Here is a 24,662-nt window from a genome sequence, read left to right on the forward strand (position 1 = left end):
TGCCCAGCATCCAGGTGCTTACAAATATCCCAGATGCGGTCGCCCACCTGCAGTTTGCGATGGGGCGTTGGGGTAGCCAATCTCCAAGAAACAGAAAGATTTTGGTGTTCAAGCTTTATCATGTCCTTCAACCCAACTTTTATTTAAAAGCAATGTTTCTGCAACGTGAAGGGAGAAAGTGATCAGATAGTGACTGTCTGTCACCGAGCAGGAGGCCGCGTCCAGCGGGGGTAGATGCTGACTGAGGTGCTGGAGTGCCGAGTATCTCTGCTCTCCCAACAGAAGCGCTGGATTGATGACCTTGATGTCCCCCTGCATCCCAGGTGGGGGGGATTTGGAGAGCAATCAAGAGGAGTAACTCATGCCGTGCATTCATAAACTGAACTTAATCCCTCTTCTGGGAGGCCCAGGAGCCCCTTTCCGTGCATGGCCAGATTGTGCTACGCAAGCTGCTTCAAAGGTCTCCTTGCCCGGGTCTGGTTTTCTCCCATTTCCCTGAATCGCTTTGGCACGGCCTGCTATGAGGTTCATTAGGTTCAGCTCTTTACAAGTCTGGCTGGGAAACACCTCGGGCAGATGGCACTTTTTGAGGAGGAACAGGGACAGGGCAGATCAAACAGTTGCTCAGAGTCGGGGTTTCTGCTCTGTGCATTGTTTTTTCCTTTATGGAGATCATCCAAGGAGAAGCATGAGGTATAATGGAAAGAATTTGAGGCCTCAACTTCTCGACAACACATCTTCACGGAGCCGGGAATCAGGAGACCTTAATTCTGACCTTGACCCTCCTGCTTATTAGCTCAGGCAAGTTGCCCCACATCTCGGTCTTGGTTTTGTCAATTGTCAGAAGGGCCTGGATCGGCCTTTCTTGCCTAATAGGGTTGCTGGAAGGATTTGGTGAGATGGCAGGTATGACGTGGCTTGGGCAGGTTATACAGGAGGAGAGGTAGGCCCTGCAGCCCAGTTTTGGCTCCTGGTGTTCAAAACTTTTTACCATGACACCTGGATCCTGAGATGTTTGAAGGGCTAACTTTGTTTTGTGGGGATTGGTTTCAGCAATCATTTCTCATTTCATTACACACCTCTCTTTCTTCTTTCACTGGGAATCAATTAAAATGGTCAGCATAGCTCTGAAATGGCATTTTCTTTGACATTACAGAGGTACATCCTCACCAACGCCCGGATTTCTTTTCTGACCGAAACCATTCATCTCTGTTTATTGGAGAGTTCCGCCACCCCCCTCCCCTCCGGACTCCCCTCCAAGGAAAACATATTTTCCATCTTCCTTTGGAAAAGGAGGGTTCGCTTTGCTGAATTTTATATCCTGCTCAGTGGGATGTTCAAAACATCTGATCATGTTCTCTCTTTACAGTGTAGAAAACGGTGCTTTTAATGAATGGTTGGCTCAAAGGACAGGTAAAGGTTCAACACGCAAACCTTTGTCACCGGGGGATGGATGGGAGGCCGACACCTGATCCCAAGCTCCGGGTGCGGGCTCTGTCTGGGACATAGAGGTGTTTTACTGCAGTCTCCTCATTTTGCAGTGGGGAAACTGAGGCCCAGAGGTTTCTCCACGTCTGTGCCCTTTCTCCCTAGTGCATGCTTGTGTCTGTGACTAGTGCTGCTTATGTGCATTTTAGTTCGCTACCAACAGCGAGTGCTGGTGATGGCGAGAGAAGCTTTCCCACTGCACAAAAACTCAACTCTAAGAAAGAGCTTACTTTCCAGAGGATAACTGAAGATGGTCTTATCATCCCTCTTTGAAATGTGAATTTTCATTACATGGCAGGGCCTCCTAATGAAACACAAACTGGAAAAGCTGATCAATAAAAAAGAAATAGGTTCTGCTATGTCGGGGGTTGGAAAGTTCTCACTCTGTATTTTCTGGATCCTTCCGCTTTTGCAGACGGGCTTTTAAACTTTTCCATCTTAGTTGTGAGAGAGTCGGGGATCCGGAAGCCACGTGCTGTGTGATGTTTCTGTCCCTCTGACATAAATCCTCTCTTTCCACTGTCTCCTTGCCAGTTAAAAGTGGCCTCTAGCGACTGATGGCTTTTCCATCCATGATTGTGCCAGAAAAATGTTATTTTCCTGATTACTTTCCCTCTTCGTGGATTGGCTTGGCCCTTTCTTCTTCTTTCTCTTTGTCCTTAAGGCAATTTGCGAAAAAACCGTCTATTGTTCTTGCTTGTTCTTAGGAATTGCATCAAGAAAAGATGCCGAATAACAGAGTCTTAGCAGTTTAGGCTTCATTCATTTATTCTTTCATTATTTATTTATGTATGAATACACGTGTTGGCTTACACAAACTATATTGACTCTTTAAAAATTAAAAAAATTATATATAATTTATTTACCATAAAATTCACTCCTTTAAAGTGTACAATCTTTTTTTTTTTTAAGATATTCACAGAATTGTGCAACCATCACTCCTATCTAATTTCAGAACATTTTTACTACTCCCCAAAGAAACTCCGTATCAGCAGCTGCTTGCCATTTCCCAGCCTATGGCAAACAGTAAAACAGAAAGTTCTCTACGGATTTGCTACTCTGGACATTTCATATAAATGGAATCATACACTATGTGGCCTTTGGTGACTGGCTTCTTTCACTTAGCATGATGTCTTCAAGGCTCATGCATGTTGTAGCATGTATCAGTACTTTTTTCCTTTTTATGGCCAAATAATATTATGCTGTAGGATATACTATATTTTGCTTATCCACTGATCAGTTGATGACATTAGGGTTTGTTTCCACTTTTTTGACTTCTGTGAGTGAATAATATTCACTTGTGGACAAGTCTTTGTGTGGACATATGTTTTCATTTCCCTTGGGTATATATCCAGGAGTGGAATTGCTGGGTCATAGGGTAATTCTATCTTTAACTTTTTGAGGAACTGCCAAACTGTTTCCCATCAGCAGTGTCAGAGGGCCCGAGTTTCTCCACATTTTTGCCAACGCTTGTTACTTTCTGCATTAGGATTATAGCCATCTCTAGGGGTGTGAGTGGTATCTCATTGTGGTTCTGACTCTAGGCTTTATTTTAAGGCCAGTCCACTTGTTCACTGACACTTAGTCACCCTTCTCTTGATCCATGATGTGAGAACATGTTTTTGAGTATGCTTTCCTAACGCTGCATGGAGACATCTGATGTGAAAAGTACAAGGATGTTCACAGAGATGAGAAAGATTAATTGAAATTAGGGATGCCCCAGAAAAACAGGGCTCTCTGCCCTCCCACAGAGGGTACTCTGGGATTCACTGTCTCTGGGGTTCCCTGTCCCTGGCTGGCTGAAATGGCCACCTCCTTTCCCTTCAGGCCCCCCTCTGCTCCTCCAGATGCACTGCTGTCTCACGATGGGCCCCAGAGTGAATCCTGTTTTGCTGTTGTTTATGACCACCCTTCATTCTGCTTTATGGTGGGTGGGCAGGTAAATGGTCTTGTGCCATGGAGGGAAGTTGCTGGTGGCCTTGTAGGCTCTTTGCTCCAATGTCCTTCTTCTGACACCTTCTATAGCCTGCCAGGCTGGGGCACTCTCAGCCAAGGACCGGGGATCTCCCAGGCCCGTCTGTTCCTGCCTTAGATGGGCATCCCCCCTCTCCATAGGCCAGGGTAATAAAACTAATCACATCCTGCATTTATAGCTTGCAGAGGCTTTACTCACAGCTGCTGTCTCCTGGCACCCTCCCTCTCCCTCTGTGAGATCGATAGGGTGGGGAATATCCCCCACTCCCCATGAGGAAATTGCAGAATAGAGAAGTTAAGTGACTTGCCCAAGGCCACCCAACTCCTACAAGGCTGAATGAGGACTCAGACCCTGGTCGCCTGGCTCCCTGGACAGCATGTGTCCTGCTTGGTGTGTTGCTGGGGGCATCAGGTGTGATGCATGGTTTCAGTATGTGCACTGGATCTCAGGCGACTCCATCCTTGCTTTCCGGATGCTTCTGACATCATAGTGATGGACACCTAATAAAACTGCGAACTGAGAATGGTGCTGGGTGCCTGGGGCTGCACTGATGTGGGTGGGGGGAGGGAGATAACAACGGAAGGATGAGGTCCTGCCCAGTGCCATCACAGTATTGCTCTGTGTAATCTCTGTGGTTTCCACCACTACGAAACCCTGTTCATTCATCCATACAGTCATTGACTCATTCTGCTGGTCTTTAGTAGGCCACGTGGTAGGTCCTGGTCTAGCCATTAGAACTGCAGATATGGGCTCTATTCTTTTTTTTTTTTTTTTTTTTAAAGATTTATTTATTGATTTAGACTGCACCGGGTCTTAGTTGCAGCACGCGGGATCTTCTTTGCGACATGTGGACTTCTTAGTTGTGGCATGTGGACTTCTTAGTTGTGGCATGTAGACTTCTTAGCTGCGGCATGTGGACTCAGTTGTGGCATGTGGGCTTCTTAGTTGCGGCGTGTGGGTTTCTTAGTTGCGGTATGCATGTGGGATCTAGTTCCCTGACCAGGGCTCGAACCAAGCCCCCCTGTATTGGGAGTGTGGAGTCTTACCCACTCGATCACCAAGGAAGTCGCTGGGCTCTATTCTTAAAGAAGTTGCCATCTACTGGGGAGACCCACAAAGAAAGGATTATAATAAAATGTGATCATTTCTAGATGAAGGCTCAGGGGCAATAGAGAAGAAGAAATCTTGACAATCTGCCAGAGACGGTCAGGGGGAGACTTCCCTGAACAGGTCTGAGACTTGAGGGCCTTAAAGGCCCGTCATGATTTTGCCCTGGAGTCTGATTGTGGGGTGGGCAGCAGGAGGGGTTGTCCAGGCAAAAGAGAGGCATGGGTGAGTGGACTGAGGCATGTGGAATTTGGTAAATAAAAGTCTGGTATGCTTTAGAATGTACGAATACATTAGTTTTGCTGGGTATAAAAAAAAAAAGAGTTTCGGAGGGCAGGGTGTAGGGGGGAGTCTGGAGGGAAGGTGAGTGGGAAGGGTGAGGGTGGTGGTGAGGGCCTGATACCCGTGTGTGTCATCCTGGGGGTGGGGTGGGAGTGGTGCTCCCTGTTCCCTGAGGTTGAAGGTGAGCCCTAGTTACCTATTTTTTTTCAGCTCCTCTCCAGTCTCTAGCCCCTTCTGTTTACTGTCAAAATTCAGGGAGAACTCTCACAAATGGCGCCAAGAGACTCTGACTGTGAGAGTATGTGGCCCAGCATGCAAGGGGGGATTTAGGGCGGAGGAATCTCCTTTGCTAGAGAGCCTGGAAGGCTGGAGGAGGGTGTGACAGAGCCTTTGCTGTGCAAGGGCAGCTCTTACGGAGTGTGAGTCTTGGGGGCAGGGAAGTTCTAGTGAGGTACGTGGAGGGAAGGGGTCTTGGACTCTGAATTTGGCCTATGGTGGGTTTTTTAAAAAATAATTTTTAAATTTATTTAAATTTATTTATTTTATTTTTTGGCTGCATTGGGTCTTTGTTGCTGCGCTCGGGCTTTCTCTAGTTGTGACGAGCGGGGGCTACTCCGTTGTGGTGCGCGGGCTTCTCATTGCGGCTTCTCATTGTGGCGAGCAGGGGCTACTTTTGCTGCGGAGCACGGGCTCTAGGTGTGCGGGCTTCAGTAGTCGTGGCACATGGGCTTAGTCAGTAGTTGTGGCTCGCAGGCTCTAGAGCGCAGGCTCAGTAGTTGTGGCGCACGGGCTTAGTTGCTCCGCGGCATGTGGGGTCTTCCCGGACCAGGGCTCGAGCCTGTGTCCCTTGCATTGGCAGCTAGATTCTCAACCACTGCGCCACCAGGGAAGCCCCCTGGCCTATGGTGTTTGAGTTCTACCTTCACTGCTGGACAGTAGTTTCCATTTTCAGAGGAGTCACAGGTTTTTTTTTTTCCTTTTCTTCCTTCCTTTTTAAAAAATTGTGGTAACATATACATAACATAAAGTTTGCCCTTTTAACCATTTTTAAGTGTGCAGCTTAATGGCATTAAGTACATTCACACTGTTGTGCAGCCATCATCCCCATCCATTTCCAGAGGTTTTTCATCTTCTCAAACTGAAACTCTGTACCCATTAAACACGAACTCCCCCTACCTCATATAAGTGGAATCATACAGTATTTGTCCTTTTGTGACTGGCTTATTTCCCTTAGCATAATATCGTCAAGGTCCATCCATGTTGTAGCATGTGTCAGAATTTCATTCCTTTTGAATAATATTCCATTGTATGTGTATACCTACATTTTAAAATCTACTCAGTGGACATTTGGATTGATTCCACCTTTTGGCTATTGTGAATAATGCTGCTATGAACATGGGTATATAAACATCTATTTGAGTCCTTGCTTTCTATTCTTCTGCGCACGTACCCAGAAGTGGAATTGTTGAATCATATGGTAATTCTGAGCCGCAGTTTTCTGATCTGTAATACGATGTTTCAAGGTTACTGAGGTGGCTTAAATTTGATAGAGGGTACAAAGTCCTGAGCATGTGCCTGGCTCATAATAAATGTTAAGTCCCTTCCTTCCTGAAAGGCCCCTTCCATCCTCTCCTGAAAAGTTTCCCCTTTAAAACAAAAGCCTTTGAAACTATTTTGATGAAAAATTTCTTTCCAAAGCTAGTGCACAGTTCCTTCTAAGTGGAGGAAACAGAACGTAATTTAACCTTCCTCGTGGCCCAGGGTTATGATTTTGAGTCCATGTCTTAGCACTGTGCTCACCTTCAAAGTGGTGGGCCTTTGACAACTCCCACAAATGGTCTCTAGCTGTTGGAAACATTTGTCTCTGTTTCATCATTCTCCGCCTCCTCCCTTCCTGTCCTCTCTCACTTACTGGTGCTGTTAGTGTACCTGACTATGGTAGTCACCCTCCCTCATTTAAGTTCACATTTCAAGCCTTCCTTCTGCTTGGGGACCAGATGATTGAGATCCTCATAATTGTGTGACAGTAGGAAGATACAGACCCTGAATGAGAATTGATAACCACTCCTCCCAAGGGCAATTTATTTTGATTGCATGGAGGTCCCTTATGGACATTTGGTGGAGTTTGAGTGAGGGGGTCGATGGCCAGATTTAGATAGTGAGGTGTCATTGCCTCTGGGAAAGTCATGCCGGGGAGGAGGTGAAAGCCAGGTGAGTACTCTGCCAGATCTGAAGGGCAGGTGGCCAGCTTCCATCTGGATAGTCTCAGAAGGCTTCCTGGAGGAGGATGAAGTGGACCTAGTTGGGGAAGGAGGAGGTGAAGAAATGTGTGAGAGAACCTGCCTCCCTCCTATTGAGAATCAAGGGAAGCACAGAGCTAGGAAATGGGCCACTGGCTGCCCCTCAGGCTCCAGGGCCACCAGGCTTTGAACACTTCTTCACTGTAGGAATGACCATCTGACATCTGACCATCTCCATCCTAATCCCCTCACTTGTCAAGTCTGGCATTTACCATAGGAAATATTAGCGTTGTCTTCATTTGGTCTCTTTTGGTATCCGATATCTTATGTGTTTCCCAAAGGCATTTTGTTCAGTTGTGGAAAATGTTGAAACTGCTCTCTCTTTGCCTTGAACCTGCATCTTGCGTCAGGTCTCTGGGCTGTGGAATTTGAGCAGGAGCACTTGGGCTGGCCCAGCAAATACTTCAAAGTCTCCCTTTCTGATGAGTAAGGAGCCAGAATGCCAGTTATTATCACTGTTATTTAACATTGTTCTGGAAGTCTTAGCCGATGTAATATGACAAGAAAAATAAGAAGAAGTAAAACTGTTGGAAAGGAAAAACAAAATGACTGGTATTTGTTAGATGGTTTACCTTAAATATTCACAGGAATTAACTGAAGAAGATATTGGCTCTAAGAAAAAAGTTTATTAAGATGACCCAGTATAAAAATATGTATTCAAAATTAATAGCCTTCCCATATACCAGAAATAACCAATTGGAAAATATAACTTAAAAATCCCATTCACAATAGCAACACAAAATATAAAGTAACTAGGAATTACAAGAATACATTTTTATGTTTTGGACCTAAGAGAAGACTTTAATAAATTTAAAAAGTGCTATGTTAATGAATAGAAAGACCTAATACTTTAAAGAAGCAGATTCTTTAGAGATTAATTTATAAATTCAGTGTGATTCCAACCAAAACTTCAAATTGTGTTTTGTTTTGTTTTTGTTTTTTTTGGACACCTGACTGAATGATTCTGGAGCTCTGGTGGGAGAATTCATATGTAATGAGAACTGAGAAAAATTTTTAAAAAGCATAATGAAGAAGGGGAGGAGACCACTACTGGCTTGATATTAAAAAATTATAAAAATAGAATAATTTAGATGGTATGGTACTAGCTCCAGAAGAGACATATACATCAACAGGAAAAAAAAAAGAAAATCTGTAAGTGCCAACTGTATTTAAGTATTTAGTGTATGAAAAAGATAACGTTTCAAACTCATGGTGAAACTATAATATAGTTGCAGTATTATGGTGGAATAGTTAACTATTTGAAAAACAAAGCAAAGTAAGCTCCTCAAATCATATGCCAGAATACCTTCTAGATTTTGGGTTAGAGTTAAATATAAGCAACAAAGTCAAAAGAGAACCAGAAAAAAATACAGCCAAAGAGTCATAGGAGATATTTCATCAAAGGCAGAAATCAGAAAGGATGGAGACACTTGACTACATAGAAATTAAAACCATTATCAGAGTAAAATAGTTAAAAGAAAAACAAGAAGTAGGAAATTTTATTTGCAATATATATATGACATAGGGTTGATACATTTAAAATATGAAATCTTAACATTTTAATAAAAAGATGAATGCTTTAATAGCAAAAGTAAAGGGTATGAATGAGGTACTCACAAAAGAAGACATAATTCTACCACTAAATTTATGCAAAAATATTCAACTGAAATATTAATAAAAGAAATACAAGTTAAAATAGCAATAAGCTAAGTTTTTGTCTACTGAATTTTCAGATGTTAAAAAGAGTTCTGACATCCAGTGTTGTGGTGAAATGGGCACTCATAGACTGCTGGCAGGTGTTTACATTGGTATGGCCTTTCTGGAGGGCAGTAAGGCACTATCTAACAGGAGCTTTAAAAACTTATGAGCAAAAAATATTCATACCCCTTGACCCAGAATAATCTATGTGCAAGCATTTAGTTCTTTGTTTGTTTGTTTCTTTTTTTTAAAATAAATTTTATTTATTTATTTATTTATTTATTTATGGCTATGTTGGGTCTTTGTTGCTGCGCACAGGCTTTCTCTAGTTGCGGTGAGCGGGGGCTGCTCTTTGTTGTGGTGTGCGGGCTTCTCATTGCGGTGGCTTCTCTTGTTGTAGAGCACGGGTTCTAGGCGCACGGGCTTCAGTAGTTGTGGCATGCGGGCTCAGTAGTTGCGGCTCGCGGGCTCTAGAGCGCAGACTCAGTAGTTGTGGCACATGGGCTTAGTTGCTCCGCGGCATGTGGGATCTTCCTGGACCAGGGATCAAACCTGTGACCCCTGCATTGGCAGGCGGATTCTTAACCGCTGCACCACCAGGGAAGCCCAAGCATTTAGTTCTAAGGATGTTCACTGCAACATTATTTATGAGAAAAAATTAGAAACAACCTAAGTGACCAAAATACGTGATTGGTTAAATTATGGTCGCTTCTAGGACAAAATATTATGGAGTCATTAAAAACCAGTGTAGGAAATATTTATTAATATGGATATGTTCACAATATATTGATGGAAAAAAGCAGGCCTTGATCACTATGTCCAATTTGATTCTACTTTTTTTTTTTAAAAGAGTTTAATGAAGTACAATTTATACTATAAAATTATGATACTATTTTCATAAAGAATATATATGTGTGTGTATAAGTGGGTAGGAATAAAGATTTCATAGGTGCACATCAACATATTAATAGTGATTTTGGGTGATGGAATAATAAAATTTTTTTTCCTCAATTTTTTCTGGTTTTCCAAGTTTTTGGCATTTAAGTGCTTTCACACTTAAAGGAGTTTTATAAAAAGAAAATTCCCTTGGAGCTGTCCTTTTCATCTGGGTTGCTGTCTCTTACCCCTGTCGTTCCTGGGAAGGAAGAGAACATAATGTGAGGAAGTGTTTGAATTTATGTACAGCCGTGCGGGTGGTCTTTGTGTAGGACCCGAAGTCTCCACCATCGACACAGTTGTAAAGTGTAATTAAGGCTCCCTGAACAACTGGGTCCCTTATCAAGCTTAAACCTTGCTGTCCAGATACACTGGCTGTTAGTCAGAGTCTTATTAATCGGGGGAAAAAAGACCCATTGAATAGCCAGCCCTCAGCCCAAAACGGGGAGCACATCATGGTACAAGGGCCATGGTTCAGACTCCAGAGATGTTATGTTATGTTTTTGAATTCAGTCCAGGTTCCTAGGAGGAAAACACCCATCAATTATGTTGGCTCTAGATAGATCCCAGTCAACATATGACATCACCAGCTCTTATTTCCGTGCCCGCCTTTATTTGGAGGGGAGGCAAGGAGAATTGTGCAACGTTGGAATAAACAGAATAGAGCCCAAATTCCTTGTGCTTTTGTTTCTGGGTTGAACTCCAGTCTGATAGCTGCTGTTTTCTTCACCATAAACAGTGAGGCTGTGTCATAGCAGCTCTGTACAAGGGAGGAATCGTTGTTCAGTTGCTAACTAGAACCCAGTGTTTACGACAGTTCTTGTTTGAACTAGGTGCTCTCGCCTTTATTATGTTATTTGGTGTGTGTCCACACGTGACATCCTGCATTAGAGTAGGTGTGAACCTCACACTACTTCAGTCCATATTTTCACGGAAAGATTACTGTCATCAGATCATAGGGTTTGTTTGTTTATCTACTTCAATAAGAGTGTAAACATGACCCTGTTTGATGAAGTTGCTCGTTGTTCTTTCCTGTTTTTGACAACGACCTTGGGCCTTGGGCTGGAGCATTTTGACATAGTTCTTCACATTACGTATGTCAGTACGTGTGTTTCTGTCGGTCTCTAATTAGGAAGCTGCAAGTCCTTGAGTTTCTCGTCGGGTTCCCTTCCCAACAAGGAACCAGCAGGAACGAAAACAGACAGACCCAATCTTTGCACGTGAAAGCCTTGTGGTGTGACTTTTATTTTTTCATTATGTTCCGAACAGCCCTGTAATCTCTTATTTTTGGCAGGCCAGTTCAGAATCTGTGGTCTGGTAGTCCCAGGCAACCAAAAGCTGAGACAAACAGAGGAAGTGTCATTACTCACATGTTTCCCCAGCCACCTCATCGTGGTCTGACACAGCCAGCTGCCACCCCTCTTCGAGGTGGAGCTGTTCAGAGCTGAGTCTGCCCTATAGCCCCGGACGGAGTCCCTTTTGGTTGTCCCCCCACCCCCTAGGGTCCCCCCTCCCTCATTACTTTCCTGCATGCTTTCCGTAATTTGTTTCTATTCTGGAATTTATTTATGGCAGACTTTGTGGTGAAAACTGGGAAGTCTCTTCCATTTTTTCAAAGCAGCCTGGAGTGGGACTTCCCTGGTGGTTCAGCCGTTAAGAACCCATGCTTCCACTGCAGGGGACGCAGGTTCGATCCCTGGTCGGGGAACTAAGATCCCACATGCACGTGCAAAGATTGGGTCTGTTTTTTTGGCTGCACGCTGTGGCCAAAAGTCCACAGGAAGTAGGATAGGGAGCTCACCTCCTACCCCTCTGCCCCTATCATACGCATGCAGGCACATATGCATGCATGCACACGCATGCACACGCATGCACACGCATGCACACACACACAGGCGTGCACTTACCCTCTGGTCATTACCCTGATACCCAGGGCCTTGTGATTGGAATTACATGGACTTTGTTAATGATGATTAGTTGGTGTTTTCTGCTCTGCTTGGCCGTTTTTCTTGCGTTTGGTTCATAATGCAAATGGATACATTTCTTCATGCCTAAGACATTCCATTTGATAGGAAGATTGTTTCCATCATGCTGTCCCGGGGTTGGGAGCCGGGTGGGGAGGGTGATTCCCTGGGAGGTGAAAAGTCTATATTTATGTCTCTTGACAGAGGGTCTCTGTGATTCTTCCTGCTCTAGCATTTACTGTCTTTTATTTTACGACCCATGCCTACTTGCTGTATAAACAGGACAGATTTGTTTTGCTTGTTTTAGTCTTATTTAGTTTTATGCAGAAGACTGTTCAGCTAGATGCACACTTCAAAGTTCCAGTCCTTTCTTGTGGCACCGGGAACCCTGGACCTCCTTCTCTCAACAAGGTCTTTATCTGCTCCCTTCCCGCACTCTGTTACCCCTCATGGGTCCGCCACCTGACCCTGACCCCCCCTCGCTCCCCCCTGCCCTGTCCCTGCACCCTGGCGCACCAGCAGCCCTGAAGGGTGCCCTCAGCCTCCTAGATTCCATGCCCCAGCGACGCCCGAGCCCTGACCCCCCACTCACATTCTACCTCAAAACACAATCGACCACGTGGAGAAGACTGACTTTGTGCCAGGACTTAGGCCAAGCAGCCTTATATGCTCAAGATGATCCTATTTTACTTTAAATTTATTTAATGAATGTTTGTATAAGACCTACTCTGCCAGGCACTGGTATAAGCCTTTTGGAAACACCATTTCATAACAACCGTGTGAGGAGGTCCTGTTATCTCCGTCTCATAGGTAAGGAAACTGAGGCCCAGAGAGGGTGAAGGATACTGAGTTGTACAGCTAGTGAGTGGCAGAGCCGGGGTGCCAACTTAGGCAGTCTGACCCCAGAGTTCATGCTTTTGACCCCTATGCTATGAGGTAGCCATGGTTGCTATACTTATTTTGCAGATGGGGAAACTGAGGTAGGGGGGTGGGTGGTTTAAGTAACTCGCCTAAGGCCCTAGAGCTAGTTAGTGGCACAGCCAAGATTCAACTCCAGACAGGAGAGCTTGGAGCCAGGGCTCTGTGCACGCTCTGTGGGGTTTCCGGCACATTCAGCGTGGACAGTTACAGCCCTGGGGACCATTCCCACACAAAACTTACTGGTTCTAAAAACTTACTGGTGCTCTAACGTTTTTTTCATAAACACGAGTGTATTTAGCCAGTGGAGTTGAGGCCCAGTTGTCCGACCAGGGCATTTGAGAGCCAGCCAGCTCGAGGGCCTGTGAAATCCCCGTCCATGAGAATCCCCAGGACTTCAGACGGCTTAGAGGAATTCCAGGATCCAAACACGTGCCTGAAGCAAACTCTGTGTTTCTCCCACCGGTACACGGGTGTGAGGTGCCATAAAGTTGGCTTGTCTCCAGGCTGAGACTCAGAATGCCTGTCTAATTACAGGAAACAGAACCCTCTCCCGCAGTTAGCCAACGATTTCAACATCTCTTGGAGAAATTCTACATGAGCCTGGAGTTGGAAGCTTTGATTTCTAACGAGTTTGGCTGGAATTTTCACCTTTGGCTTTTCTTGCCTTCTCCCTGGGCCACGATTTCACCATCCAGCTTCGGAGCTGGCACTTCCTATTAAGTGTCTGTCTGTCTGTCTGTCTGTGAGCATACATGTTGCTGAGAGAAAGCACAGCTTCGGTCTGTGCACTTGGGGCCCAGGGGCCTGGGCGGCTGCCCTGCCTCGGTCTTGAAGGCCTAACAAGGCGCCCTTAGGGGACATCATTTTAGGGCTCAGATTGACAAAGCTAAGAGCAGAGATGAGGGGACAGGAGAACTAAGATGGTGGCCGTAGCCATTTCATCATATGCTGCTTAAATTGTCAGTAACCTCTTTGTACAGCTGGTTGATCTGCTCTCTTATGTATTACTTAGTCCCTTACTTGGGTCTTGGAAGGTGGCCATTTATCTGAAACAGAGACGGCCTAGAATAGTGAAAAGAGCTTTGTTTTTTACTCCCTTAAATAGCAAGCACATAAAAGGAAAATACCAGCACTGCCTGGGGTGACATTCTGATGCGTGGCTAGAGGCGGTATGAAGTGATGATACTTTGGAATGTGGTCACCTGTATTATTACTGTAGTAACTCTGACTCCAGGACCCTCTCCAGAGAAAACCATTTAACGTAAGGCGAAAGTTATTTGCGTGAATATGTCCGTAGAAACATTATGTATAATAGAGGAAAATTGGAAGCACTCTGTAAGTTCAGCATAGGAGAATGGTGAAGAAAGTTGTAATAGATTCTCCTTAGAATAGTTCTCATAAAAAAATGGAATTACAAAGACTCTGAGACAGCACGGTATTAAGAAAAAAGCCACAATTAAGAGTGAGTGGGCCTTTTGATTACACCCACATAAAACATATGTACATGACAGTTGTGGAAGATGATATAGAAAAGGATGAACAGTTATGATTAGGATGGTGGGATTATCGGTAATATTTTATCCTGTTATAAAAAAAGTAAAGGCAACAGTACAGATATTGGATTCAGACCTGGGATTAATTCTGGTACTGGTACATCACTTTATGTGTCTTTAGTGAGTCTTGAAACTTCCCTGGGACTCAGATTCCTCATCAGTAAAAAGATAGAACCATTTCTAAGGGTCTCTGGATCTGAACCTTATTGTAGCCATTAACAAACAGTCTCTTTAAGTGGAGTCTGCCGGACTTGCTTATATCAATAAGCAATTAGTAAAAAAACTTGTGGGCAATTAGTGCCATCATTGTGCACAAACCATGGAGTCCTTTAACCACTCCTGGTGGTCAAGCAGTGCTGCAGATTTGTTGTCACCTTTCGCAGCTTGATGATGCCTTGCCTGCAGGCGCTACTCCGCACATCCATTTCAAGTGAGCGGAGAGCAAACTATCAAGTCCACCGAGGCTGGTTTTGAAGTAAAGCCCTGTCTGGCAAAGTGACTCCACTCCCTTCCCTCCCCATGCCCACCGGTCGACTCTGGTGGGCCCCTTCCTGGAAGGTTGACCCACACGTTGCCTACAGATGGGCTCTCAGACTCTCCACGTCTGCTTTTGATGAGTCAAGGAGAGGATTTCTGCGTATCATTGGGTTCGTAAATCCTCTTAAAGGATTTACACATTATAAATGACCCTTCATTGCCACACGTAGATTTCATTAGCTCAGCCTTTGATCGTACATGCAAGGAGGCCGTGTGCAAGCTATACCAAGCCTCAAAGAAAAAGGTTTTACAAGGTGCTGACATTTTGACAAGCTCTTACCTGGCGCCCCAAATTGAATTTCAATGACCCACATTGGCTGTATCCCCTCTGCCCACCGGGTTCAGTTCATTAGCTGCCCACTTAAGTGAACCTGCATATGTTTTCGATGATAGAAAAGGGTTTAGGTTTGGAAAGTTGAGGTGCGTGCTATTCGTAGATATGCCAAGAAGGTGATGGTTAGTAAAGGCTGTCAGACAAGGCGGGTTGGGATTCGAGCTCTGCAGTCACATCCCATGGCCCCCATTTCCTCATCTGTGGTGCGAGCATTGTGAACCCACCCTGCCTGCCTAGTTTGAGCATCACACAAGACAAGGCACGTGAGAGCACTTTGTGAACCACTACAGAGCTGTACCAAGGTGCGGTTGATATTGTGGCTCTCAAATAAATACAAACAGTGGTATGAAATAATTAGAAAATGATTCAGCTGTCCCTTTCCTATTTAAAACAAATTTCTGGAGGCGTGGATATGTTCCCCTAAAGTGGGAAGCTTTGGTTATGCCCTGTGCTAAATTGTGAAAATGGAATGAAAAGCCAAGAGGCCTTTCCAAGATCATCGTTAGAATCAGAACTAACACTGGGTTTGGAATCTGGGTCTTCTCTCTGCCCTGCTCCCCACCTTTCCTTTCTCACCCTCTGTCTCCAGCTCTGATCCCTGGGCTCCCAGGGTTACCTTCCAGCAGCCTGGAAGCAAGGGACAACCTCATTCCACCAGACCCAGGCCACGGGAAGGGAAATCTGGTGGGCAGGGGGCATGGGCTGCAGGTGTGGGAAGCTCCAGGTACCCACTTGCAGCTTCTGGATGGGCAGCTCTCTTTGGGCAGCAGGAGCCACCCTTACAGGTGCTGCAGCATGGGGGTCCCACCTGCTTCTCCAGCTACTCATCACGGGGATTTGCCTGAGACCAAAGAGGGCCCGGGTCCCCAAATCCATCCACCAGTGAGTGCTGAGCCCAAGACACAGGAAGAGTCAAGACACAGGAAACTTGCAGCGTGCTGTCTGGAAGCAGGGTCCGTGGTGCTGTGGGTAGTCACGCCGAAGTGGTAGGGACGGGGTTGGGATGAATCTGGAGCGTGTTCAGGCAGGGGATAGATAGTGGTACAGTGGGTGTGAAGGGGAGGCTGGGACGTGGGGCGTTGACAGCGGTTCAGCCCTTTCCAGAGCTTGGTGGGAAGGACAGGGCAGGAAGAGAGCAGTAGCCCAAGGATGGAGCAGAGTCATCCTATATGTACCTTTTATTTTATTTTTTAATTTTTATTTAAAAAATTTAAAAAAAATTTTTTTAATTGACTTTCTTTTTATTTTTTATTTATCTATTTTTGGCCGCACTGCGTGGCATGTGGGATCTCAGTTCCCTGACCAGGGATCGGACCCATGCCCCCTCCAGTGGAAGCACGGAGTCTTAACCACTGGACCGCCAGGGAAGTCCCCCTATGTGTACCTTTTAATGTATTTTTTTCCCACATAGATTTTAAGTATTTCAGGAGCATGGTTTATTTCCTCCAAAGCTGGCTGATCATAGGATCACTTAAGAGGTTGTTTGTTTGTTTTATAAATACATTCTACTGGCTCCTGCCTCGGCCCTTATTCCCCCCAGATCTGGCTTAATGATTCTAGCAGCGATCACTGGATGCTGAACAGTTTCTTTTTTTTTTTTTTTTTTAAATTTAGGACCACATTTTCCTTTCCCCAAGGATTTTTATATATATATTTATTTATTTATTTTTGGCTGTGTTGGGTCTTCGTTACTGTGCGAGGGCTTTCTCTAGTTGCGGCAAGCGGGGGCCACTCTTCATCGCGGTGCGCGGGCCTCTCACTATCGCGGCCTCTCTTGTTGCGGAGCACAGGCTCCAGACGCGCAGGCTCAGTAGTTGTGGCTCACGGGCCCAGCTGCTCTGCGGCATGTGGGATCTTCCCAGACCAGGGCTCGAACCCGTGTCCCCTGCATTGGCAGGCAGACTCTCAACCACTGCGCCACCAGGGAAGCCCTGAACAGTTTCTTATGGCTCGACTTACTTCATGTGAATATACTCGTTTAGTTTTAAAAGCAGGATTACATTAAAGGAAGTTCGGGAAAGAGAGAAATAAGGGGATGACCCCAGTGCCTCAAGGTTCGAGCAGTTAGTATGCCTGCGATCGTTAGGCTAACGACACAGTTCTCTTCTCTGTTTATTGAATTATTGAACTACTTGCTGTCGTTATGAGAAGTAAAGGGATAAGGCGGCGCTTTACTTCTCAGTGAGCCCCCCTCCCGGCTCGCTTTTGCGCAGGGGTGGCTGAATAGGGGCTCTGGAGCCTCCCATCTGGGGCCACAGTTCACCTCTGCCAGCTAAGGCTACGTTATGGCCCACCTTCCAGAGTTCTGCCCAGGGCCTGGCAGGGCTGCAGCCCAGGTGCTGTGACGTTGCTCACCTCCTGCAGGCCAGGCCCTCCGCCCCGTGCGCCCTAAGTGACGTGAGCAGCTTACTCAACCTCACTGTCCTGTCCCTCAGCTCCTTTAACTGAAAACTCAGGCCACCACGGCTCCTACTGCAGGGGTCTGGTGTGAGGACTGAGCGGGATAATCCAAGGAAGATGCATAGATTAGTCCTGGACACGTAGGAAGTACCTGATGAATATTCATTATTTTTGCCATTCCTCCCATCGTCAGAGTCTGTGAATTACACTTGAGTTTGTTGTTCCTTTCTTTGGCCAGGGCTAGCCAAAGGCTGGGGGCCCCTTGCCGGCATTCATTCAGGAGGGCTGGGATGTACCAGTCGCCGTGGTGAGTCTATATGGGGGATGGATGGGATTGCTGTGTGTGACATGCTTAATTAATGCTTTGGGGGGCACAGAGAAGAGAATACGAATGGTAATTGGTCATATGTGACCAGCACCTGGTAGACTACATCGTATTGAACGCTCACAAAAATGCGGTGAGGTGCATTATTATCGCCGGTTTGTAGATGAGAAAACCAGGCACAAATGTTCTAGGGGCTTCCCTGGTGGCGCAGTGGTTAGGAGTCTGCCTGCCAATGCAGGAGACACAGGTTCGAGCCCTGGTCCGGGAAGATCCCACATGCCGCGGAGCAGCTAAGCCCGTGCACCACAACTGCTGAGCCCATGTGCTGCAACTACTGAAGCCCACGTGCCTAGAGCCTGTGCTCCACAACGAGAGAAGCCATGAGTAGCCCCCGCTTACCGCAACTAGATAAAGCCCGCGCGCAACAACGAAGGCCCAACGCAGCCAAAAGTAAATAATAAATAAATAAATTTATATAAGAAAAAATGTTCTAGATAGTTCCAGCTCTTAGGAAAATGCTTCCTTGCTTTGTGGGAGAAGCAGTATATTTGTGCAAGGCGAGTAGTTAGCCCTGGAAGCATGTGCTTTACAGGCATCTTAATACTTCACAAAGGGATTTATGTGGGAGTTTTCCTTATGAAGGAATGTAACTTTGTCTACCTGCTGGTCTTTTTCAGCGTGTTCGTGTAGCAGGCACTCTTCGGAGTAGGTCCCATATTGACTCATTTACACCTCACTAGAACTCTGTGGCTTAAGTACTAGTATTAACCCCATTTTACAGATGAGGAATCTCAAGTCCACGGAGGCTGAATACCTTGCCCACAGTCACACATGATGAGGAGGTGGCAGAACTGGTCAGGAGCTCAAGCACTACCTCTCCTATGTGTCCCTCTCATATTCCTAGGTGCTTTCTCTTCCCTTTCTGCCTTTTTTCAGAACAAAGCCATGTTATCCTGACTGTCAGGCTGGGCTCCCCAAAGGCTCTTATCTCTCTACCAACAAAAGCCATTCCCTGCTGACTAGGTCACCTGGCATTTCGCTGAGTAGACGCCAGCCCCGAAACTCCATAGATAAGCCAGTGGTGGTTTGTGTTGTTATCTCCCTGATGGTTTGCTTTTAATTCAAGTCCATTAATTTATCTAAGATGGAAATGGGCGAGGCCAACGCACACACAGTTAAGTGCAGGGCCTGGAGAATGAGGCAGTGCTGATTCTGGAAGGGGAGGCTGGTGATGGGCAGTTCTGATAGTTTCAAGGCCCCAGGGAGCGCCGGTGGTGTGTGTACCGACTGCAGGAGGTTCTAGACCTGCCCCTGCAGGGGTCTGTGTGTGAGGCTTCAGAGAGGCAGGGGGAGGGCCCAAGGGGGAACCCGGCAGGGCTGACCACCCCCCATCTTTCTCCTGCTTTACGGGCTTCTCCCCCCAGCAGACGTGGAACTTTGTTCTTGCTTAGCCACCTCATTTCCAGAACAGGGACTGCGGGGGTGATTTTCTAGCATCTCTATGTGTTCTAAATACGAAGGGCCCCATGCAAATTGATCAGAAACACTAACCGCTGGCTTTTTAAAAATCTGGGGTCTTGGATTATGTCAGGGCTGACTTCCTAAGTGTAATGTTGTACTCAGGTTAGCAAGACATCACCCCTGGCTGGGGGGCGCGGTTGGCAGGGGGTGTTACTGGGTGGAGGGTCTGAGCATCTGTCTGTATCGTTTTTTCTTTTTTTTTTTTTAACATCTTTATTGGAGTGTAATTGCTTTACAATGGTATGTTAGTTTCTGCTTTATAACAAAGTGAATCAGTTATACGTATACATATGTCCCCATATCTCTTCCCTCTTGCGTCTCCCTCCCTCCCACCCTCCTTATCCCACCCCTCTAGGTGGTCACAATGTATCGTTTCTTACAACTGCATGTGAATCTACAGTTACTATAAGAAGTTTAAAAAATAGGGTCTTTTGAATACTACAAACTCCAAAGAGGTCCTAGATTTGAATTTTCCAGGAGCAGCATATTTACGTGGTGTTAACGCTTTGCCGATATCCAATAAACATAACAACAGGGTACCAAAACCACTCAAGGCAATAAAAAGGAATGAAGGGCTGATACGTGCTACAGTGGATGAACCTTGAAAACACTATGCTAAGTGAAAGAAGCCAGACACAAAAGACCCCCTATTGTATGATTCTTTTTATATGAAATATCCAGAGTAGGCAAATCCGTAGAGACGGATAGCAAATTAGCGGTTGCTTCGGGCTGGGAGTAGCAGAGATGGGAGGGCGTGGGGAGGGGCAGTTGATGGCCGTGGGGTTTCTCTTTTGGGTGATGTTCTACAGTTAGATTGTGGTGATGGCTGCGTAACTCTGTGACGAGACTAAAAATTGAACAGTTTAAATGAGTGAACTGGCTGGTATGTGAATTATATCTCAATAAAGCTGTTAAAAAAAAGTAGGGTCCTTTGACAGTTTTAAGAGAAGTAATAACAGTCCTTTGGAAAGAGCTGGTGTCTTCTACATACAAGCGCTTCCGGACGCTGGTTGGAACTCCTCAGTTCAGGCCGCCGTCCTGGGGCATCTTCTTGGCTCTCTCATAAACCAGGTTCACAGGCCTCCTACTGAAACCACAGTGATGTTTCCGCTGGCTCATCCCGAGGGAATGAAGACTCAGCGTGTGCCAGATGTTTTGCCAGGTGCTTTCACACGCTTTCTTGAACTTCTTACAGCCCTGCACTCAACGGTAGTCGTTTCATGCCCGCGTTTTATATGTGAAGGGGGGGGGGGTCCCAAGGAATATACACAGCAGGGAGGGAGGCAGCAGGAGTCAGAATCAGAACTTGGGGTTCACCAACCCCAAAGGCCATCCTTTCCCGGTCCGATGCCAGGCTGGGTTGATGATCTGTCCCTCACGTCTTACAAGAGTGGAGAGAAGTCAACGGTCAGGCAGAAGCCAGGCTCTCGTAGGGACAGATGGCTTAGGAAAGTCACCAGGGAAAAGGCCTGTGAGTTCCATGCAAGTCATTTCCAGGCTCTGTCCTCAGAGGAGGATCTCTGCTCCCTCCGGAAATGAGTGTGACACTCTGCCCTGTTCCCTGGAGGAGCTCTTCCCGGGAGAGCTTCTATTTAAAGAGAACTGTGGGAAAACATGTGGAGGCTTTTCGTGGACACGTTTCTGAGTGTCCTTAGCTCTTGGAGGAAATGTGTTTATTTCCCTGAAGCCCTCAACTTTGCCTGTGTCCTGAGTTTTCGAGGGTTCATAACTCTAGGAGCTGCTTTTGGATATGGAGGGAACCAGGTATTTTTGGTCAGTGATAATGCTGTTGTGTAGTAAACAGGACCCTGGTGGTAAAGCGGGCATGAGTGAATGGCGGTTTCGCAGAAGAAATCAGTGGGAAAAGGCTTGCCCTCAGTTAGTGATGCTCAGAGTGGAGCTCCCAGGGAGCTTATTAAAAGCTCAGGTTCTCGGCTTCCCTGGTGGCGCAGTGGTTGAGAATCCGCCTGCCAAGGCAGGGGACACGGGTTCGAGCCCTGGTCTGGGAAGATCCCACGTGACACGGGTTCGAGCCCTGGTCTGGGAAGATCCCACGTGCTGCAGAGCAGCTGGGCCCGTGAGCCACAATTACTGAGCCTGCGCATCTGGAGCCTGTGCTCCGCAACAAGAGAGGCCGCGACAGTGAGAGGCCCGTGCACCGCGATGAAGAGTGGCCCCCACTTGCCTCAACTAGAGAAAGCCCTCGCACAGAAACGAAGACCTAACACAGCCAAAAAAAAAAAAAAAAATTTCAGATTCTCAGGTCCCACCCCAGACCTACAGAATCCGAAAGTCTGGGGGTGATGTCCAGGAACCTGGGTTTTAATAAGCTCTCAAGATAATTTTTATACACCCTGAACTTTGAGGAACATAGCACCCGATGATCTTACCTATGCTTGGAGTTGAGCAGGAAAATCTGATTGTGTTCCCAGGAGGGCATGTCCTGATCTTGCAGGGCGGCGTGGGAGCTGGAAGGGAGCATTCATTCATTTGTTGAAAATAGGTATTGAGCACTTCTTATGTCTAGGCACCTACCCCCTGCTCTGAGGGAGTTTACATCCCGGCGACAGGGCGTGGGAGGGGGAGAGTCAGAGAGTAAAGTACGGAAACGATGCAGAAACTACTGCACATGGGGGCGCGACCCTGGGATGGTGACATTTAACCCAATCAGAAGGAAGAGGGATGTGACCCTGGGATGGTGATATTTAACCGAATCAGAGGAGGAGGGATGAGACCCTGGATGGTGACATTTAACCCAATCAGAAGGAGAAAAACAAGATGCCCAAGGAAAGAGCAAGGTGAATGGATTTCCAAAGAAAGAGCACTGCTTGTGCAAAGACCTGGAGGTCGGGGAGTTGGGCAGGTCAAAGAGTGAAGCAAGGCCGGGGTGGCCTGAAGGTGGTGAGCAGGGGGTAGGTGGCAGAGATTATGTTGGAGAGATGAGCAGGGACTGGTCTTCAGGACCAAGAAAAGGAGTTAGAATTTCACTCTAGAGATGGTGGACAGCTACCGAAGGCTTTTTGGAGGAGGGCAGGTGATGAAGCCAGGGGCGTGACTAGGGAGATACTGCCCAAACTGTGATTGCTACAAAGTCAGGTTTTCGTCCTTTTTTTCTTTTTCTTTTTCTTTTTGCCAGGGGCAGGGGGACACAATTTAAGAAGAAAACTTGAAATCACTTTGTCAGAGTTTCTATGTTAGTATTTTACAGATGGAACAGACTTGTATTAGAAGTGTATATCCTCATTGCTTTTGTTAGGTAACATTATATGTTATATGTATTACAATACCAGCTATGTATTTACCCATTTAATTACATATACTACTACTTATAAAAAGTAAATTTTGTCAAAAGAAAATTTAGCTCAAATGTCCGTATTTTCAAGCATATGAAGCCAAGCTCAGTTGATTACAATTGAGCAGCGTCTGCAAGATTTGATCCACTTCAGAAATCTGAGCTCACTAGCATTGCCTGGGCTGGCATTTTCTTAGCTGAGAACTGCTTACCTGGGTATAGAAAATCTAATATTTAGAGGAATGATTCATTGCTTTAGGCGTCAAGAGTCCTGGGTTTTGTCTTCTTGGTTGTGTAAGTTTGATTCAACCTTGGACACGTCATTTCAGTTTGTATTTCAGTGTCTCTGTGCAGAAGATGAGTAATAATAATCATGGTAACTGGGCGAGAGCTCTTCAGGACCTAGGAGAGACAACATGTGCAAAGGCCCTGTGGCAGAAGGGAGGAGGCTGAAAGATGGCCTGTGTGTTTGGAGATAAGAGTGCAAGGGGTAGATGGTCCAGGGTGATTTGTAGAGGTAGGCAGGGGCCAAGCCAAGATCTTGAAGACCTTGTTGGGAACTTTAATTTTTATCTGAAGAGTCAGGGGAAGCCGTTGGAGGATTTAAATTGGGGAGTGACATAAGGTTGACATGCCGTCTCATTGAGTCCTCATAACAAATGTATGGGGTACGTAATATCCCTATTTTAAACCAGCACAGAAACTCAGGGTAGTGGAGATTAAGTAGCTCACCTTGCTGGTGGGGGTTGGAGCCAAGAAACAGAGTCAGGTGAGCCTGACTCCAGAGGCCTCTGTCCTCCGTATCAGCCTACCTCAATAATAATATAACAATAACCGCAGTTTTCAAATGCTTTGAACTCGTAGGATGAAAGATCTCCCTTAAATTACAAAGTGGTATTATGCCGCAGAAATCCGAGTGGTGATGAGAGAGTGGATATGCCGGGGAACTTCTAAAAGGCCCCGTCTGCATGGCTGTGGTCCAGCATCCTCAAGTTCCTTGCCGTCTGGTAGGGGGCGTCTCGCAAGCCAGCTATCAGCACAAGGAAGGGCTTGCCGGCTCTGGCCCGCCATTTGACACTGCCATTGTCCGTAAGGACTCATTGTCCTTGAAATGTGCCCGAGCTCTGTGCTTTCAGCGGTTTTGAGCTGGGGAATCAGATCAGGGCAGGTCGTGCGTGGTTTCACTGGAGGAGTCGTGCCAAGTTTCTGCTTTCTCCTTCTTGGGTAGTCGGCTGGCTTAAGTGAATTCTTAGAATCTGGTGGTAGAGATCACCATCTCAATTTTGAACCCAAGAAGCCCTTGTTCAGGGTCAAAATGGGGGAACAGCTGCTGGCCCGCAACCCTTGAAGCTCCTGTTGGTGACGACGCGTGTCTGTTCCTTTCTAGTTGACCATGTGGTTCCCGAGCCTGGGACCAGCCTGCTGGCTGCCTTCGACCAGTGGAGGGAATGGGCCGACAGCAAGTCCTGCTGCGACTACTCTCTGCACGTGGATATCACCGAGTGGCACAAGGGCATCCAAGAGGAGATGGAGGCCCTGGTGAAGGACCACGGTAGGTAGTGCTGCCCCAGCACCTTCTGGGGATATTTCCTTCTCAGCCCACGAGCTGGCTGAGCTCTGAAGGAGAGCTCTGAAGGAAAGAGTGCTGATTGGTGCCTTCTGCACCCCCGTGCCTGCCAGGAGGGAGGGCTTAGGCTGCAGCTTGTGCTGATTGCAGGGGGCCAGACAGCTAGTCACAGCTTACTGGTGTGAGCGAACTGTGTGCGCCAGCCAGGCTGGAGAGTTGAGGCTGTGAGAGTGATGTGCCCTCAAAGGATAGCATGGATATCCCAGGGAGGATTCTGGGCGGTCTTAAGAGAGAGCCCGGGACCCTGCGTACAGGACTTGAGCAGTCTCCTCCTGCAAACCCAGAAGAATCAGGGTAGGTCTGAGGGTGATGAGGCTTTGGGACCACCTGCGGGGTCTGTCTTTGTCCATAGGACTATTTTGGGGAACAAGATTCTAAGGATTGGGTTCTGAAAGATTCCCA

General features: G+C 46.5%; 1 protein-coding gene and 1 long non-coding RNA gene across 3 annotated transcripts in view; one reads left to right on the forward strand and one right to left on the reverse strand.

Moving 5' to 3' along the window:
* LOC309664125 overlaps positions 1 to 24,662 on the reverse strand; it is a 764,383-nt gene that overhangs the window by 283,678 nt on the left and 456,043 nt on the right. The window lies entirely within an intron of this gene.
* DPYSL2 (dihydropyrimidinase like 2) overlaps positions 1 to 24,662 on the forward strand; it is a 115,685-nt gene that overhangs the window by 57,576 nt on the left and 33,447 nt on the right. For both annotated transcript variants that reach the window (XM_082468894.1, XM_082468895.1), the window contains exon 4: positions 24,021 to 24,185. In XM_082468894.1, the coding sequence (XP_082325020.1) occupies positions 24,021 to 24,185 (165 nt within the window). The remainder of the gene's footprint in view (positions 1 to 24,020; positions 24,186 to 24,662) is intronic.

The sequence above is a fragment of the Balaenoptera physalus genome (assembly GCF_965194825.1).
Source record: "Balaenoptera physalus genome assembly, chromosome: 7".
NCBI lineage: Eukaryota > Metazoa > Chordata > Mammalia > Artiodactyla > Balaenopteridae > Balaenoptera > Balaenoptera physalus.